At 47.7% G+C, this 19,539-nt stretch overlaps 1 protein-coding gene across 7 annotated transcripts in view; it reads right to left on the bottom strand.

Moving 5' to 3' along the window:
* The window catches only part of CCDC61 (coiled-coil domain containing 61), a 26,017-nt gene extending 8,901 nt beyond the window's left edge, over window positions 1–17,116 (bottom strand). For 4 of the 7 annotated variants that reach the window (XR_004618960.1, XR_004618959.1, XR_004618961.1 and 1 more), the window contains exons 1-5: window positions 13,073–13,757; window positions 9,279–9,437; window positions 8,943–9,025; window positions 5,117–5,274; window positions 3,878–4,039 (exon numbers count right to left, since the gene is read on the bottom strand). Coding sequence is in view for 4 of the 7 variants with exons in the window: in XM_034638067.1 (XP_034493958.1) it covers window positions 3,878–4,039; window positions 5,117–5,274; window positions 8,943–9,025; window positions 9,279–9,437; window positions 13,073–13,085 (575 nt within the window). In the remaining 3 variants the exon portion in view is untranslated. The other 3 variants (XM_019809250.2, XM_034638068.1, XM_034638069.1) reach the window with 3 other exon arrangements.
* Between the last annotated feature and the right edge of the window lie 2,423 nt (window positions 17,117–19,539).

Genomic DNA, 19,539 nt, shown 5'->3' on the forward strand with positions numbered 1-19,539 from the left:
AAAATAAATAAATAAAAAATAAAATAAATAAATAAATAAATAAATAAATAAGACCCAAATAAATAAATAAATAAATAAGACCCAAATAAATGCAGAGGTATATTGTTTATATATTGGAATACTCACTATTTATATAGATTTCAGCTTCCCCTAAATTTTTCTATATTTCAATGTAATACCAATAAAAATCCCAACAAGTTTTGGGGCACCTTGGCTGACTCTTGGTCTCAGGTTTATGAGTTCAAGCCCCATGCTGGGTGTAGAGATTATTTAAAAAGAATAAAATCTCAAGCTATTATAAAAAAAATTCCAACAGGTTTTATGTTTTTGTATTGAAAAACCTACTAATTCTAAAATTTATAAAGAAATGTAAATTTCCAAAAATAACCCAAAAAATTCTTAAAATGGAAAATCAGAAGTCAGAAGACTTGCTCTACCCAGTATCAGCCTAATTATAAAGCTACAGTAATTTTAACAGTGCGGTGCTGGCACAAGGATAGATAAACCAATGGTCTACAGAGCACAGAACCTCACCTGATGTATGATATATATATATAAACATTATTTGTGATAAAGTTGACAATGGCTGAGCAGTAGGGAAAGGATACTCTTTTTTTTTTTAAGATTTTATTTATTTGAGAGAGAGAGAGAGATAGCAAGACAGAAAACAAGTGGGGAGGGGAGGGAGAAGCAGGCTCTCCACTAACCCTAACCCTAACCCTAACCCTAACCCTAACCCTAACCCTCCCTAAGCAGGGAGCCTGATGTGGGGCTCGATCTGAGGACCCTGGGATCATAACCTGAGCTAAAGGCAGATGCTTAACCAACTGAGCCACCCAGGCGCCCAAGGAAATGATACTCTTTTCAGTAAATGTCATTGGGCTGATTGACTGGTCATCTGAAAAAATGACGAAAGGACACCTACCTCCCCCAAAATCAATTTCAGGTAGACTGTAGACATAAATGTGAAAAGCAAAAGACAAAGAATTATAGATGATATAGGAGAATATCTTCATGATACTGGGAGAAAAGGATTCTAAGAGAAGACATAAAAATTACTACAGAGAAAAAATTTATAAATTAGTCTACATAAAATTAAGAACATCTGTTTATCAAAAGGCACTATTAAGAGAGTTAAAAAGGCCAGCTATAGAGGGCAAGGAGGTTTCTGAAGTACATAAAATTAACAAAGGGCTCATATCCTGACTGTACAAAGAGTTCCTGGAAATCAGTAAGAAATAGATGACAGAAGAGAAATAGATATGACAGGTGAATAGGCAGCTCACAAAAGAGGAAATCCAAATGGCTACTAAATATATGAAAAACTGCTCAGCCTCATTGGTACTTAGCAAATGAAAAGGATCAAGAGATGCTGGGCTGATGGGAACTTAATAAGAAGGAACCAGGTCTCCACATCCGAACTCATCAGCCCCAACACCACCTGACAGTAGGCAAGCACACAGCGCCACCAAGGAAGGTGTCTTACCAGAAACCTAAATCTGACGAGCCTTTAGGTTTAACAACTACTTCACAGGAAATACAGGGGACAGGGGACTACATTAACCACGGAGACGGAATGAAGTATTTACAGAGGAGATACGATGTCTGGGATTTGCTTCTCAGGGAGAAGGGGGTGTGTAGATCAAACAAGATGGGCCAAACGTAGATAACCACTGAATCGGGGCACAAGTACACGGGCATGATCCTATTGTCTACTTTTGTGTGTTCTTGGAATTTTTCCTAATAAAAAGCTTCTTAAAATCTGTGGCTCCCCTATATTTTCCAAAGAGCTTCCCATTCAGTCCCATCTAGCTGACTTCCCCCTTCCCTTCCTCTCCCCCCCGCCCCCACATCTTCCTCTCCAGCCAAGTTTCTCTGCAGATACAAGTCCCTCCTCCTGGAACACCCTCTCTCACCCTTCAAACACATCCCCTGCCCCCAGCCAGGCTAGGTCACGTCCCTCTCTTCTCGGCTCTCATGGCTCTCTGTGCATTTCCTTCCTAGAGCTGGCATTTATCAGTATGATTATCTGTTTTCTGTCTGGATCCTCACTCCAGCTGTCTGGTCACTGTGAGGGACCTGAGCTCTGTGGCCAGGCTAACTGTGTCTGACTCTACTCCACTTATTACAAGCTGGGTGACCTTAAGCAGTCTGACCTCACATCTCTGTGAAGTGGGACCATAACAATAATAATACATACCTATAAGATTGTAAGAATCTATGAAGAATGCTTGGACCATGTCTGGCACTGAGTAAGGGCTCAAGAAGCATTAACTAGGGCCGGGCAGTGTGCCTGGCACACAGTATGAACCGGAAAAACGTTGGATGGATGAATGAATGAATTTGGAGTCTTCCCAAACTTCCTCACTCCAGTTAGGAAGAGGAAGTTGGGAAGAGGAAGATAAGCCACTGACCAGCTACAGGATCTCAAGCCACCCTCACTAGTTCTGGTTGGTTCTGAAGGACAAAGGGTGCCACGCTGTGGCCAGTCTGGGAAACACGAACATCCACACACGCCAGAGTCCTGAGGATGAACTGAGGCTAAAGCTTATTCTGCTTCCCAGCAGTGCACAGCCAAGCTCTTCCAGGAAGACCCACAAGGCTCTCCAGCTCCATGAGCTTCCACTCCTGTCAGCCCCAATACTCAGTCCTGGCCTAGTGGCCTAACAGCTGCCTACAGACCACAGCAGCTAAAGGAAACAAAGGGGGCTTGGTGCTGGCTGCCTGGATTCAAGGTCTAGCCTGGCCATATTACTCACTGTGTGACCTGGGGCAAGTTCTCTAACCTCTCTGGGCTTCAGTGTTCCTCCCCTGCAAAATGGGGACAAGAGCAATGCCCACCTTGCAAGGATTTAAGGAATGAAGTCACAAAGCACTGAGCAGAATCCCTGGCACACACTGAAATGCTCAATAAATGTTAGCTGCTGTAATAATTATAATTGTTATTACTAAAAATATTGGGGCACCTGAGTGGCTCAGTCGGTGAAGTGTCCAACTCTTGAGCTCAGCTCAGGTCTTAATCTCAGGGTCGTGAGTTCAAGCCCCGCGCTGGGCTCCACACTGGATGTGGCACTTACTTAAAAAAATAAAAACAAATAAAAATATTATTTGCCCTCCCCAGTGGGTGGGGCCTCCTCCAGATGGGGATGGAGTCCCTGATTCAGCACCCCACGTGCATAGCACACAGTAGGTACTCGGAAATGTGCCAAAAGCCCTTGCCTTCCTCACCTTACTCTTCTAGTCCCCTTGTTCTCACGACATCCTACCAAACACAAAGCCTTTGCACATGCTGTTCATTCTGCCTAGAACACGGTTCCCTGCCTCCTTCACCTGACCCAGCCTGAGACCCCATCAGGTTCTTGCTGCAGCCTCCTACAGCACACACTAGCTTTTCCGCCTAACCCCATGTCTGCTTGGCAATGCTAAACTCAGGTGGTACGTGATCACCAACCATCTGCCCCCTGGGCTGGCCACTACGTGAAGGGCAGAGAGGGGTCAGTACAAAAGAGGCCCTGGATATAGCCCTACCTCCCACCCTGTCTTTGCACATGCTGCTCCCTCCACTTAGAACACCCCTTCCTTACTAGGCAGGCTCCAGTCCCCACTCTGGGCTTCCCAAGCTCCACCCACTGTGAATCGTCACTGTCTGCAGACAGAGCTATCTCCCCCCCCACTGGACTGGGAGTCCCAGGAGAGCAGGGCCAGGACTGACTCAGTCACTGCTGTGTCCCCAGCACCACCCAGCACACGGTAGACACAGAGGAGGGACTGAGAATAAATATTTGGTGAATGAGGGACCACCATCCTCCCAGTAGCACTGAGCACGGGGCCCTGCGGTGCCCACCCAGCCCCAGCCACCTTCCCCTCCCAGACTCACTGCTCCCTCAGGTGCCAGATCTCAGTCTCCCGGGTGTCCCGAGCATCCTGGCCGTCCAGCCCTCGAAGGCGGCCCAGCTCCTCCTTCAGCGAGCGGATGATGCCCTGCAGGACCACAGGGTCTGGCTTGCCCTGGTACGGGAGGGGCAGCGGGTAGTGAATCCTGAGGAGGATTAGAACCGTGGCAACTCAGAGGCCAAGAATCCACCCGAGGGTAACTACCAGACCCTGAGAGCCTTAGAGTATGAAAACTCGAAGCCCCCTTCCTGCTCCCCTACCTCTTGCACCCGCCTGCCATCCCTCAGACTCCCTCATCTAGCAATCTTGGAACCACTGGCACTGACAGGGCTGGTGCAGTCTGAACTAACTTCCCTGTCACTCACTGCTGGTGGAATGAACACTGGTACCATGTTACTTGCCGCAACCACAGTCCTAATTCAAATTCACAGGGGTAGATTCTAAATGGCCTGACCTGCGTCACCTCTTGGCTGAGGAAAGGTAGGGGACCTCGATCTACTACTCCACCATACGCTATGCATAGGGGACTGACAACCTTCCACTAAATCCAGGAGCCATTATCCAATGGTGCAGATTCCATCCCCTGGCTACCCAAGAGCCATTCCCAGCTCCCTTTTGCCTTGCTGCCTCCCACTACACAGGCTAAAAAAAGCCAGTTTATCATTATCCTAGCATCCCCTGCATGTGACCGCTTATGGCCGAATATTAAGGAAAGGCCACAAGACCATTTCTGGCCAAATATTATAGGAAATCTGTTGGGCAACTTTCAGGAACACTTCCGTTTTCCTGGTAAAAGATGGTAGATGCCATTAGCAAGCACAGCCCTGTTCTCTTCCTCTTGCTTTGATACAGAGGCAATGCCTGGAGGGCCAGCAGCCATTTTGTGACCATGAAGAGATAAGGATGGAGGTCAAAAAGCCAACACATTACGGATGACAAAACAAAACAAAACAGAAGGAGCCTGAGTCCCTAATGAAATTGCTGGGTAATAGGCACCCACCTAACATTTTGTTGTGTGATAAACTATTGTTTGTTTAAAGCACTAGCAACAGGTGTTCTGCTATTTACAGCCCAACACAACACTAAATGATACAAATCTCAACACTGAAGATTCCAAAGGCAACACCACCCCCCCTTGCCCACAGAGGTTCCCAAGTTCTAATCACACACACCCCCCCACCTGCCCACTAGCCTGAGCCTGGAGCCAGTCCCTTACCCCCACCTGTCAAACTCCACAGAGTAGATGAGGATCAGGTAGCGCTTGGAGTTGAGCTGGGCCGATCTTGAGGCCAAGGGGCCTGGGCGGCCCCCCATCTTGCGATTCCGCAGGGACTCCAGATCCGTATAGGTCAGCAGGTCGAGGGTGACTGACTCACTGCTCTGTTGGAAGAGGATGGGAGGAAATGCCAGGAGACCCGACATGGCCACACCCAGAGCACACAACCCACTACCCAGGGCACGCCCTATCCATTCTCTGGGTTTTTCCAACCCATCCACTGGGGTTTTCCTACACTGAGGCTGATGATCAAGACGGCCCTGCCCCAGGGGCTGGCACAAGGACGCCAGAGGGAGAAACTGGAAAGAACCTAAATGCTCAACCATGGGGGACAGCTTAATGCTGTGGCTCTCCAAGTGTTGTCCAAAGACCCCGGGGGGTCCCCAAGACCCTTTCAGGGAGTCCATGAGGTCAAAACAATTTTCATAATAATACTAAGATGTGTTTTGCTGTGCTGACATTTATACCAATGGTGCAAAATAATGGTGGGTAAAAGTGATGGTGCCCATTAGCATAAATCAAGCCAGCGGCATCACAGTACTAGTAGTCACGGTATTCTCTTTGCCATGCAGTCTCAGTGGGGGGCCAGGAAGGAAGAAGAAATGAACATAACACAGGAAATCAAACCTAGAATGTTCTTTTTTTTTTTTTTTAAGATTTTATTCATTTGACAGAGAGAGAGCACAAGCAGGGGGAGCAGCAGAGGCAGAGGGAGAAGCAAGCTCGCTGCTGAGCAGGGAGCCTAAGGTGGGGCTCCATCCCAGGACCCCGGGATCATGAGCAGAAGGCAAATGCTTAACCGACTGAGCCACCCAGGCGCCCCAAACCTAGAACGTTCTTGATGAAGCAGTAAAAATTATTAATTTTCTTGAATCTCCATCCTTGAGTACATGGCTTTTTACTACTCTGTGACAAGATGGGAAGCACACATTGTGTGGCATTCCAAAGTACGACAGTTGTCTCAGGAAGAACACTTGTGTAATCGAGTTTGGGGCTAAATTAGCCGCTTTTTCATGGAACACTATTTTTACTTGAAAGAACGACTGACAGACATAACTATGGTTATTCAGACTTGGGTGTCTGGCAGGCATTTTCTCAAAAATGAACAAAGTCAGCCTGTCACTTCAAGAAAAACAGCTAACGGTATTTGTTGCCAATGGTAAAATTCAAACTTCACAGCAAAAATTAGAATTTTGGAAAACTTGGATCTGCTACTGTGTGCTTGATATCTTCTTGATGTTGAAAGACTTCCCTGGTGAGATCAGTGAGGATATTAACAAATGTGATTCCCTGATATTGTATAATGAAATGTATCAACATTTGGAAGATCTGTATAACTCAGAGCCGTATTTTTTAAATGACCAATGCATAATATCACAAAATGGGTAAAAGATCCAAGTAAAGTTCAAGCTACATATAGATTTTAATGTAACATAGTATGAAAAGTTCGTTGATAGGCTTTTGGACTCCACAATGCAACAAACCTTTAAGAAATTACCACCTATCCACTTTTAGTATGTTAGCAAAGAAGGATCTGCACAATTTCCTGATTAATTAATGAGCCCCTTTTCCAACTACATGTCTATGTAAGGGAGATTTTTCTGCATATACTTCAACCAAAACATACCACAATAGATTGAATGCAGAAGCACATATAAGAATCTAGAAGTTTTGGGGGTGCCTGAGTGGCTTGGTCGGTTAAGTGTCTGCCTTCTGCTCAGGTCATAATCTCAGGATCCTGGGATCAAGCCTCACAGCAGGTTCCCTGACTGCTTCCTCCTTCTCTCTCTCCCTGCCGCTTCCTCTGCTTGTACTCTCTTCTCTCTCCTTCAAATAAATAAAAATCTAAAAAAAAAAAAAAAAAAAAAAAAAAAAAAAAGAATCCAGTAGTTTTCTATTAAGCAAGACATTAAAGAGATTTGCAAAAATGTAAAACAATGCTATATTTCCTACTAATTTATTTTGTTTTAGAAAATGTATTTTTCACAAAAATGTTATTAACATGTAGCTGGTTTATTATGGTGATTTTTAAGTAAATTCATAAATATCTTTAAATTATTCTCAGTTTTAATTTATAAAACAACTTAATCTATAATATGGTAAACAAATACTGATAGATAAAACCTGCATAAACAAAAGCTCTTTGATGTCCTCGATAATTTCTAAGAGCATGAAGAGGTCATGACACCAAAAAACTTGAGAACCACTGAGTTAAACAAATCATGCCACATGGGTATAATGGAATACTAAGCAACCACTAACAAGGATGACAAACTCCCAAGTTGATGACAATAATTAAAAGACAATATCTGTAATGCACTTATGAGCCAGATGCTATTCTAAGCTTTTTACACAGAACTCATTTAATCTTCACCACACTGTGAAATAGGGACTACTGTTATCCCCACATTACAGTTAAGAAAACTAAGGCATGGGGCGCCCAGGTGGCTCAGTCAGCTAAGCATCTGACTCGATTTCAGCTCAGGTCATGATCTCAGGGTCGTGAGACTGAGCCCCACATTGGGCTCTGTGCTGAGTGTGGAGCCTGCTTAAGATTCTTTCTCTCTCTCTCTGCTCAGCCCCCTGCCCCTGTCTGTGCACTCGCTCTCTCTAAAAAACAAAGAAAGAAAACCAAGACATGGACAGGACGTAACTGGCCCAGGGCTCCCAACTAGTAAGTAGCAGTAATAAGTCTGACTTCAGAGTTCATGCTCTTGGCCATTATGCAACACAGCTTACACATACTAAACAGTCTAAAGTAGGGGATAGAAAAGGGATTATAAGAGACTGTCACTTTCTAAATCACACACTGTTACACTGTCATAATTTTATGAGTGTGAATTTTATCTATAGTCAGAGAAATAATGTAGCTCACAGTTTTAAAATGATGGCTAAATAGCATCCCTGCCACTCTAACTTCCAACTTGCTTTTTTTTTCCTATTAATACTTTTAACTACTTGACATATATTTTTTCAATTTTTTGTTTCTCCCACTAGAATATCAGCTTCATAAGAACAGGAATTTTGTCTCTTCCGTTCACTGCCATATCCCAATGTCTGCCACAGTGCCCGGCACACTGTAGATACTGAGTAAAAATGACACGAATGGGGGCACCTGGGTGGCACAGCGGTTAGGCATCTGCCTTCGGCTCAGGGCGTGATCCCGGCGTTGTGGGATCGAGCCCCACATCAGGCCTCCACTATGAGCCTGCTTCATCCTCTCCCACTCCCCCTGCTTGTGTTCCCTCTCTCGCTGGCTGTCTCTATCTCTGTCGAATAAATAAATAAAATCTTTAAAAAAAAAAAAAAATGACACGAATGACTACTTATATTCACTGATGTGACTAAATGTTTATGAAACATTGTTGAATCTTTTAAAAGCAGGTTAAATAATACTTTGGGAAGTATATCAACTATATAAAATTATATATCTGCAAATACACACACACACACTTTCACAAGTAAATAAAGTAGTGGAGAAATAGCTGGAGTGATTTTCACCAAAATACTAATAAAATATTACCAGTAATGAGTATTAGGAGTAGAGTGATTTTTACTATCTTCTTACATTTCTCTGTGACGTGAATTTTTCTACATGAGAATAACTACTACTAGCATCAGAATCAACCACTTACATTTGGGAATGAAAAAGTTAGCCCTGTCCCTTTAAGGAAAGATAAGGTAGAGGGTCTTGCATTCATCAGATGGGCATCTACCTCCCCAGGGATCCAGAAAACAGAAACCTCCCCTGGCTGCCAGCCCTGGCCCCTACCTGAGTGAGAGCCGACTCCAGCATGTTACAGAAGATGTTGAACTGTTTGAAGTTCCCCGTCTTGTGAGTCAGATCTTCGATGACTGTAGAGAGAAAAGTCCTTCCTAAAGTCTGACCACTTGCCCAGCCCAAGAGCAATACATCTAAGCTTGTCAACTTTCCCCAGCTCCAGTGCCTCTGGCCTGAGGGATGAGCCCTTCACCCCTCCTCCCCACCTTAGAGAGTCTCTGGTCAGGTAGAAGAGGCAGATGGGTAGGTTCCTGGTTGGCCTCATCTTCAGGGAGAAGAGGATCCCAGGGAAGGACAGGTGAACCCACCCCAGGTGGGCACACTCACAGCTGGCATCGAACTCGCCCCGCCACTGATCAGCCGTCATCCGGTCCTCCACTTCCAGCTCTAGCACCTGCCCAGACACCACCACCCGCACAGCATGCTCCACACCCCGGAAGACGTAATCCACCTGCAGGCCAGCTGGCTGGTCCATGGCCAGTGTCGCTGGAGAGAGGGATGAGACAGAGACTCAGAGGGCCTGAGAGTCCAGGCTCCGAAGCTGGAAGGCCAGAATTCATATCCTGGCTCCACCATCTACCAGCTTTGGCACCTTAGGAAAGAGACTCCCTCTCTGTGCCTCAATGTCCTCATCTGGAAAATGGGTATAATAATGGCATCTACCTCATAGAGTTGTCATGAGGATTAAATTGGACAATACACATAAAAGCATTTAGAACTGTGTCCATGCCCAACGCATGCTGGCTAACAGAATATATGATTTCTGACAAGAGAATCATGACTAATACTATTGATTATTAATTTAGTAATCCTCATACTCATTATATATTAATTATTCATTCATTCATTCATTCAAACATTTGTGGAGAAAAATCAAGCTGCAAAGGGGGACAGAGTACTGAGGACAGGCAGGGCAGAGTTTAAGTAGAGGGTCAGGGCAGGCCTCCCTGAAGAGGTAACCTACAGGCAGAGAACTAAAGGAAGTCATGGACATGCCATATGGCTATCTAGGGAAAGTGGTCCAGGTTGAGATAACAGCCGCACTGTATATTATCAATGATACACTTAAATCATGTCCAATGAATTAATAATCGATTTTATTAATTGTTCTGTTGTAAGCCTAAGTACCTTCTCTTAGCCAACAGGGCTACCACTCGTCGTTAGTTCCATGAGGTGGCAGATCTCTGCCTTCAGTCTGGATTTTTTTTTTTTTAAAGATTTTATTTTATTTATTTGACAGAGATAGAGACAGCCAGTGAGAGAGGGAACACAAGCAGGGGGAGTGGGAGAGGAAGAAGCAGGCTCCCAGCAGAGGAGCCTGATGTGGGGCTCGATCCCACAACACCGGGATCACGCGCTGAGCCGAAGGCAGACGCTCAACCGCTGTGCCACCCAGGCGCCCCCTTCAGCCTGGATTTTAGGGGGGGTTCAGAACGAAGGCCCTGGGCTGCCTGAGTTCACATCTAGCTTCACCTATGTGCACATACACAGGCAAGTTACTTAACCTCTCCTGGGACCAGATTCCTTATCTTAAAAGCACATGCCATCCTGGATACTGGGGATGATGAGAAATCAGATTATGCCCCTACCCTCAAGAGGGCAGCAACAGTTGGATGTATAAAAATGTCCAAAAAAGGGGCGCCTGGGTGGCACAGCAGTTAAGCGTCTGCCTTCGGCTCAGGGCGTGATCCCGACGTTAGGGGATCGAGCCCCACATCAGGCTCCTCCATTATGAACCTGCTTCTTCCTCTCCCACTCCCCCTGCTTGTGTTCCCTCTCTCGATGGCTGTCTCTATCTCTGTCAAATAAATAAATAAAATCTTAAAAAAAAAAAAAATTAAAAAAAAAAAAAATCCCAAAAAAAAAAAAAAAAGTAAAGTACTGGAAAAAGGAGATGCTGGGGGTAGGGGTTGCTCTTTTAGCTAAGGTAGCCAGGGAAGGCCTCACTGAGTAGAGGCCTGTAGACGGGTAAGGAGATGGGTGAATATCTGGGAGAAGAGTGTTCAGGCAAAGGGAACAGCCAGGCAAGAGCTTCAAGGTGGGATGTTCCTGATTTGTTCTAAGAACAGCAAGGTCAGCATGAGGGAGGGACAGAGATGAGATACAATGGGCCAGATGATGCTCATGCAGGCCTCCGTAGCCCATAGAAGGATAACAGTGTTCATCTCCTTGAATTGGTGTAAGGATTAAGTGAGTTAATCACGTTAAAATCTTTGAACAAATGGAGCAATGCCTGACACACAGCAAGCACTCATACACATATGGGCATCATCATTACTATTATTACCATTACTAGTTTGTTGTTGTGCCTTGAAAGGCAGTATAGAAACAAGGCAAGCCCATTTCCTCCCCAGTGTACAGATGGGGAAACTGAGGCTCAGCGGAGTCCCACAGCTGCCCCCAAAACAGAACTACCCAGGGCTGCCCCAACCCAGACCATGCGGACCCCTCCAAAGCCTGGTCTCCTTCTCTCCCCCACATCCTTTGCTCCTCACACTTTCCCCAAGAAGTCCTCCTAAAAGATGGTATCAGAAAATATAATATTGTGAGGCCAGAATATGATGAGCCCTGAAATTCGAGGTCAGTGGTTTTTTAACCTTTTAAGAGTCTTTGAGCCTTTGATAGTCTAATGAGATCTCTGAACCCTCCCCAGATAAATGAATAGGCCCATAACGCTTTCCAAGTAATTTCAGGGGCTCCCAGAATACCACCCTGCTGCCCATCCACAAATCGCCTTTCTCAAAGACCCAAGGACAACCGCCGAAGGCCCAGACATTCTGGCAGGCTCCTGTCTCTAGACCCAAGCTCTTCAGTTTACTTGGGGGAGGGGTCCCTCGTGTTTGGAAGCGGCTGATGAAATCAAGAGACCTCTTCCCCTTGAAAATCCACACTCTCACAATTAGGCACTCTCACATTCTCTGGAAGTTCAGAAGTGGGGTTAATAGTCCCTGACCTATGGGCAAAGAAACAGCTACACCTTTCAACATATCCCGCATCCCCTGGTCCTCAGTGCGGGTGCCAGGCAGCGCTGGGCCCGCCCCACCGGGTGTCTTAGACCCAGCCCTCCGACCCCGCCCCTCCGACTCCGCGAGCCAATCAGTGGTCGCGCCGTTCTGGTTACCAAGGCGTTGGAGGTACCCGCAGAACGCCTGAGGAGCCGCACAGCTTCAGGGCCCAATTCACCACCCCACTCGTGGTACCCAACTTCAGGGAGGAGACAGAGGAATAAAGGGGCCCGTCCCACCCCATCTCCACCACCAACCCAGCCCTGCTCTCCTCTCCTCCTTCCCCACTCCCCCGCATAAACTCTCCATTCTCTTCCAGAGAATAGCGGCCCTTCACTAAATCACAGGGCCTTTCCATATCCAAATGCCTGATGTCGTTAGCCTCCACCTCAGTCCGCAGATATTAAGCCTCTGAATATTCTCCCCGAATGCCATTGTCCCCTTACACACACCTGCCTCTCACACCTCCACAAACTTCGCCCGCTCCCCTCCCCTCATTCCCTCTTCTCGGTTGTCGTGAGCGTTCAACAACTGCTGATGAAATAAACCCCACACCCCTGCCAGCTCCCCATTACTCATTCCCCAGAGGGCCTAGAGATTCTGGACTCCCCCCCCCTCCTCCCCACTGCAGAACCTCCCTCCCTCCGTATTCCAGCCTCACGCCTTCTACCACATTACCGAAGCCAGTCGTCTCCACTCCCTTCCCCAAGTCCCCCAAGTCCCTTACTGCCATTGGGCTCTCCCAGATTGGGGGCAGGGGGCCACATTTCCCTTTTCCGTACACCAGCTCCCATGTTCTCCTGGGGTTTCCCCCATATTCTACCTGAATTTTGCTCCCTCCTATTATTCCACCTGGATTCCGCTTGCATATTTATTTGCCCAAGGCTCTCCACAATGGGGATCTACCCCATTTTCAGCCTGTCTTACATGATCCCTATTTTTCACCTGGGTTCTGTTCCCTTCCAAATTCTATGTAAACCCTCTCTCCCCCTCCCCACATTTTCCACCTCTCTTCCCTGCAGAGCCTTCCCAGAACATCCCCTCCCGGCTCCCCTCCAATTCCGGGATTCCCTAGGCTCCGCGCCCTTCCCTTCCCCCCCAGCCCTGTACTTCTACCTGCATCCTCCATCCTTGCTCTGTGACCAGTGGCCCATCCTGGTTGCTGGTTTCATTCCAGTCCCAAGACTCTCCTAGCTTCTCTTCGTCTCAGCTTCCAGACCCTGCATTCGAGGCCCCGCCCTCGCCAACCCGTGACGTCAGCACTTCAACCTTGTGCGCTTCGCGAGCACACCCCAGCACCCCACTCTGGCCCACACACCTGACCCCATTTCTCCGGCCTCGTGACATCATTACTTCAGCACACACGCACATACACGTACGCACACGCACAAGCACACTCAGCTTTCCGACCCCAGGCCTTTCCCTCTCATCTTTCACTAAGGTGACTCCCCTCTCGGTTTCCAGGGTTACATCACGGTCTCTGGCTCCTCCTCCTCCCAATAGCGCTCCCTGATTATTTCAGATTTCACAGCCCTCGCCCTAGGGTGGAAGTCGAGAATCCTCCACGCTGGGCTCCCCCAAAACAACTCCACATCACCATCTCCCACACAGGACACGGGTAAATCACCACCTCTGTCAGCCCCTACCCCTGATGGCTGTTTCACACTGTCTGCAGCACCCTCTCCCACCACCACCACATACTCCCGTCTGGCCAGGACCTAGCTGTCCTCGCCTATACAGTATACCTCCCACCTCACATATACACACTGGCCTAGCCTGAGTGACCCCTCCCCACCATGTGAGTTTTAGCTGGCTAGAATTCCCCTCCCTTCACCCTGCACTCCCCCAGAATATAGACCAGAGACTTCCACAATGTCCCCCTATAATATACAAACACAAAAGCCTTTAAGGACTCCCCATGATCTGCCCCTCCATAGTGCACACTGCAGCCCACCACCCTCCCTCTGAATATCCAAATCCCCTCCCCTACTATCCCTCAAATGCTTTTTGCCTTAAGTAAGGACCATGCACACCCATGAACCAGTGACTTGTCCTTAATTCTGCTCTCTGATAGATGCTGTAACCATCCCCCATTTTACAGAGGATGAAACTGACATTTGCCTAGAATCCTGCAGTGAGGGGCTGGCACACTGGTCCCCCTCCCATTACCCAGCTACCCTTCTGTTTCCTCCCATAACTCTCTGCTTCCTTCTCTCCACGCACCAATCCTTCTGTGTGGCCTTGTACCTTAAGCATGACACACAGCACAGGACAAGGACTCCTGGGTTCAGCTCCCGCTCCACCACTTACCCACAATGTGACCCAGAGCAAGGCACTTAGCCTCTCTGGGCCTTTTCCCATCACTAAAGTAGGGATAATAAGAGCTCCCATCTCACACAGGATGATTGTGGGGATTAAATTAATTAATACACGTAAGGAGCTTCAAACAGTGCCTGCCACCCCGTCAGCTGTTTACCATCTGTGCAACTAGCTGACGATTAGTTGACAGACCAGAAGCCCAAGAGGGCAGAGCCATTTTGATCATTCTTGTATCTTCAGCACCCTGGGCCCGGCACAGATCAGGGACTACTTGTGAATTTATGAGAGATATCAGGAAATCGGGTTCTAGGCACTGGAGATACAGCCAAGGTCCTCTCCCCTCAGCTCACTCCTTTGTCCCCAGGTCCCAGCTCCAATGTCATTCCTGCAGGAAGCCCTCCCTGACTCCCAAGCTAGGTAAGGAGCTGTCTCAGTCACCAGTGTCCCCAGCACTGCCCGGCAGAGGGGCAGCCACAGAGGGGGAGCTTAATGATGAGAGAGCTCCAGTCCAAGCTCTGAACTGGTCTGTTTCTTCAAGTGAGGGCTGCAGACCTTCAGCATGAAAACAGGTGCTTGATTTTTAAAAATGCAGGATCTTGGACATGATCCCAAATCTATAGACACAGAACCTCTGGGGGTGGGCCCAGGAATCTGCATTTCCTACAAGCTCCCCCGGCTCTGAGATCTGAGAGCTTCTGCCCCTGGATACCGCAGTCTGCCCAGTTTATTAGCCCATCTTGACCCCACCACCCCACCCAAGACTCTCCCAGCTCAACTCTCCTATACCACAGGGAGCCTCCCCCCATCACCCACCGCCCCAGAAATGGTGATGATGATAATACAAGTAAGAGTTTTTAAGCATGTATGGGCCCTTCCAGGTGCTAGATTATATATTCCTATGGAGTAAACACTCCAGTGGGGGGTGGGAGTCCAAGAAGCCAGTGGATATAAACAAACCCTAATATATGTTGGGTAGTGGCGTTACCAAAGCAAAACAAACCCAGGTGAGGAGAGGCCAGGAGCTATTTTAGCTTGGGTGGTCAGTGAGGGCCTGTCTGTGGATTTGACATTTGAACAGACACCTGAAGGAAGTGAGGGAGAAGCCATGTAGACATCTGGAGGCACATGATCCAGACACAGGGCACAGCAAGGACATTCTCCAGGTGGTAATGTATTTGCTATGTCTGAAAAATGAGGAGGCCAGCGTGGCTGAAGCAGTGTCAACAAAGGAGAATGGCAGGAGTTGAGGGCAGGCTGGAGGGCAAGCTGGATCGGGTGGAGCAGTGTGGGCTTGGCAAGGACTTGTACTTTGGGAGGTGGGAGCCATGGGAGTGCCTGGACCAGACAGCAACATGATCTGACTTTTATTTTATTTTATTTAGTCAGGAACCCCCGACTGTGGGGTCCAGGGAAGACCTAAGGAGCCCACCGAGGAGGCCACTGCAACAGACCAGGTAAGAGCAAGTGATGGCACGAATCAGAACAGCAGCAAGGGAGGTGGTGAGATACGGCTGGATTCTGGAAGTATTCTGAAGATAGACCCATGAGATATGCTGATTGGCAGATGGCACGTGGGCAAGGGAAATGGGAGACTCAAGGTCAACTCCAAGGTTTTTGGCTGGAGTACCTGAAAGAATGGAACTGCCACCAGCTGGGTTTGGAGATTGAAAGGGGGAAACTACAAGTTTGGTTTGGGACAAGTTTTTAAAGCATGGATGGCAGTTGGACTTCCAAGTAGAGAAGAGTCGGCCATTGGACAAATGAGTCTGGAGTTCAGAGGAGAGATCCAGACTGTAGACGGGTACTTGGGAGTTATTATATAAACAGCATGTGAAGCCAAGAGACTGGGTGAGGACAGGTGAGTGGTACAGACAGAGAAGAGATGAGGTCATTCTAACGATGATAAAGCTGAGGCACAGAGGGTTAAAGAATTTGCCCAAAGCCACTCTGATGTTCAGTGGCAGGGCCAGTGGCAACACCAGCATTTAAACTCAGGCAACCCAACTCCAGAGCCCAGTCTTAACCACCCGGAGGAGTGTTAGGACGTTCAAGAGTAATTCATACAAAACCTGGCACATAGTAAGCCCTGAATAAACACTGCACGTATCGTAGGGCTTCACACCTTCATCCTCGAAGTCCTCACTCATTCACTCCCTCAGTGTAGTGCTTCACCTGCCTTCCACCCAAATCAAACCTTGTTAACTCATCTCAAGGACCTCGGCTCCTCCACACCGCGCTAGAATAGCCGGTCGCCTTAAAACCTCCATTAAATCACAAGGCTATATTACAGGGGAATTTCTGTATTTTACCGCCTGCTCTCTCCAACTTTACACACTTTCCCCATTAAAGACCCTCCTGCGGGGGCGCCTGGGTGGCACAGCGGTTAAGCATCTGCCTTCGGCTCAGGGCATGATCCCGGCGTTATGGGATCGAGCCCCGCATCGGTCTTCCGCTATGAGCCTGCTTCTTCCTCTCCCACTCCCCCTGCTTGTGTTCCCTCTCTCACTGGCTGTCTCTATCTCTGTCAAATAAATAAATAAAATCTTAAAAAAAAAAAAAAAAGACCCTCCTGCGAAATACAAAACATCCCTCTCCCCCCCACACCCCCACTCAGACACTGCCCTCTGCCTCACAAACCCATATCAAGCGCCTCTCCGTGTTCAAGGTCACCCCCTCCCGATTCCTACACTGCTGGGTCAGCTGCCCACCCTCCCCCAGAGCATCCCCTCCCCCCAGGATCGCCACCCTGGCCCGCGCACCCGCCACTCCCGCCGTCTCTCACCTTCTCCACAGACACCGCTCCTCGCGAGCGGTTCAACTGCCGAAGCTCCAGCCCCGCCCCAGGATCCGGCCTTCTCGCTTCTGACTGGCCCTGGCTTACTCGCAGCCGAATTCTCATTAGTTAAAACAGATGCCCGTCACCCTGTGTCCCGCCTCAGAGGCGAACCCGCCCCCCAAAGCTTGCAATTGGCCAACTCGGATGAGAGATTCCTAAATGGGCCTGGTCTTCGGCCTTCTCTCCAATTATTACTAGCTAATTTCTACTGCCAGTCATGCGAGGAGGGTTGTTCTTCGGAGGGGAGGAAATCCTGGAAGGAGCCCCTTGACTCCGCCCATCACCCCCTGCAGCGGACTAGACGCGCCCACGAGGAGGGGCAGGCTGGAGAAGAGTCGGGAGCACATGCGCACGGGAAGGTCTTGGCCGCCGCGGGTCCGGAAGCTGCGGGGAAGTTCTCAGAGTAAAGCGGGGCAGGGGTTTATCGTTGCTCAGTGCGTCCCAAACCAGCATTGAGCGCTTTGCAGGCCTTGGCTTATTTAAACTTAATAACAGCCCTGCGGTGTAGGGGCTACTCTGATCCACATTTTGCTGTTAAGGAAACAATCTCAGAGAGGTACAGCCACTGCCCCGGTTCGTACAGCTTGGGAACGTATTCCTATTTTGAGCCAATGAGTCATCAACAGGGCTGATAGAACTTAGAGAGTTTGGTGGGGGAGTATGTGAGGGAGGCGTTCCTTAAGAAAAGAAATACAAAATTACTAACAGAAAATTGGGTATGAGGGGCGCCTGGGTGGCTCCGTCGGTTAAGCCTCTGCCTTCAGCTCAGGTCGTGATCCCAGAATCCTGGGATGGGGTCTGCTTCTCCCTCTGCCCTTACTCCTGCTCGTGCTCACTCTTTCTCTAATAAATAAAATCTTAAAAAAAAATTGGGTATGAACGTAAAAATTCAGAATATGAAATAATAACAATTACATATTTAAAAGAGCTGACAAATACCATGAATATTGCAAAATCCCCAAAGATAACGTAACGTTTTTATTAATTTACTGCCTGACACACCTCTGTGGTAGTCGCCTACTTTTTTGGCTGCATATACTTATTTCATAATATCCTAATCCACAGAGAGAAGAGAAAGTAAGTTATCTTTCCTCTAGTATGCTTGATGGAACTTTTTTTAGTCCTTATAATTTAGAAAAAGTTTCACCTTCCCAAGTCAGTACTGGTGATGTCATCAAAACATTTTGGAAATTTATGAAAACTTTCACAAAGTTTAACTCATGTTAGCTATGTTTTGGAAAGTGTTTTCATGGACTAGCTTCTGGCTCAGTCTTTTTTTTTTTTTTAAGATTTTATTTATTTGAGAGAGAGAGAATGAGTGGGGTGGGGGGGGGTGTTGCAGGGTAGGGGGCAGAGGGAGAAGAAGCAGACTCCCGGCTGAGCAGAGAGCCCATGGTGGGGCTCTATCATAGGACCCTGAGATCATGACCTGAGCCGAAGGCAGATGCTTCACCGACTGAGCCACCCAGGTGCCCCTGGCTCAGTCCTTTTAATTACTGACTCACCTCCAGTGCACACGTGCTTGTGGAGTAGGCCACTAGAGCATAGGGTCATGCCACAATAGACTGTGGACCTTGAACCTCGTGAGTTAGCACCTCTGACAATAGGAGCATTCCTGGAAGCCATTCCTAAACCAGGACTGCTAGTTAGGGAATTTAAGTATATCTGAAAGCAGCTATGAACCACCATATCCCATGAAACCCAACCTACATGTATCCTCAACTCACCTTCCTCTCCGCTGGATCCCACAAATGCCTGAGGCTACTCCAGCACCACCCAGAGTAAAAAGAAGTGCAACAGGGTGGAGTAGAATTGCAAAAGGACAGTAGTCTTCACTGATTGCATTTTAAATATCCTCCTTTTGCAAATGTTACGAAGACCTCAGACCTTAGGAACGCATTGAAGGACCTTTGCAAATCAGGGCCCTTAAGCTGGCATGAGATTGACTATAAACCCATCCTGAACACCAGTTGTTGTGCACTCGAGTGTCCACTGTGTGCCAGAGGCTAATGCCAAAAACCTTGTCCTGAAGCTTAAGGGCCAGTCCTGCCATTGCCACCAGCTGGTTGTGGGGCCCCCTGCCTTCTCTAGATATGAGTTTTCCCACTTGTAAATTGAGTATTGCTAAACAGACTAACATTCAGGGTTATTAGGAGGCCCAGATATAAAGTTCACAAAACAGTCCAGTTAAGAACTTGGGCTTTGCTGTCCGGGAGGCTAGGATTAGAATCCAAGACGTAGTGGGGGAGAAAACAACAACAATAACAACAACAACAACAACAACAACAAAGGAATCCCAAAGCATCCTCTCTCCAGCTGTGGAAGCTCCCATAAGCCGTGTCTCTTCCTCAAGCTTTGCGTCTTCATCCATTAATGGAGTTCAATTCATTGCTTCATTTATCAAGCATTTACTGAGCATCTGCTGTAT

The sequence above is a fragment of the Ailuropoda melanoleuca genome, chromosome 12 (genome assembly GCF_002007445.2).
Source record: "Ailuropoda melanoleuca isolate Jingjing chromosome 12, ASM200744v2, whole genome shotgun sequence".
In the NCBI taxonomy this organism is placed as follows: Eukaryota; Metazoa; Chordata; class Mammalia; order Carnivora; family Ursidae; genus Ailuropoda; species Ailuropoda melanoleuca.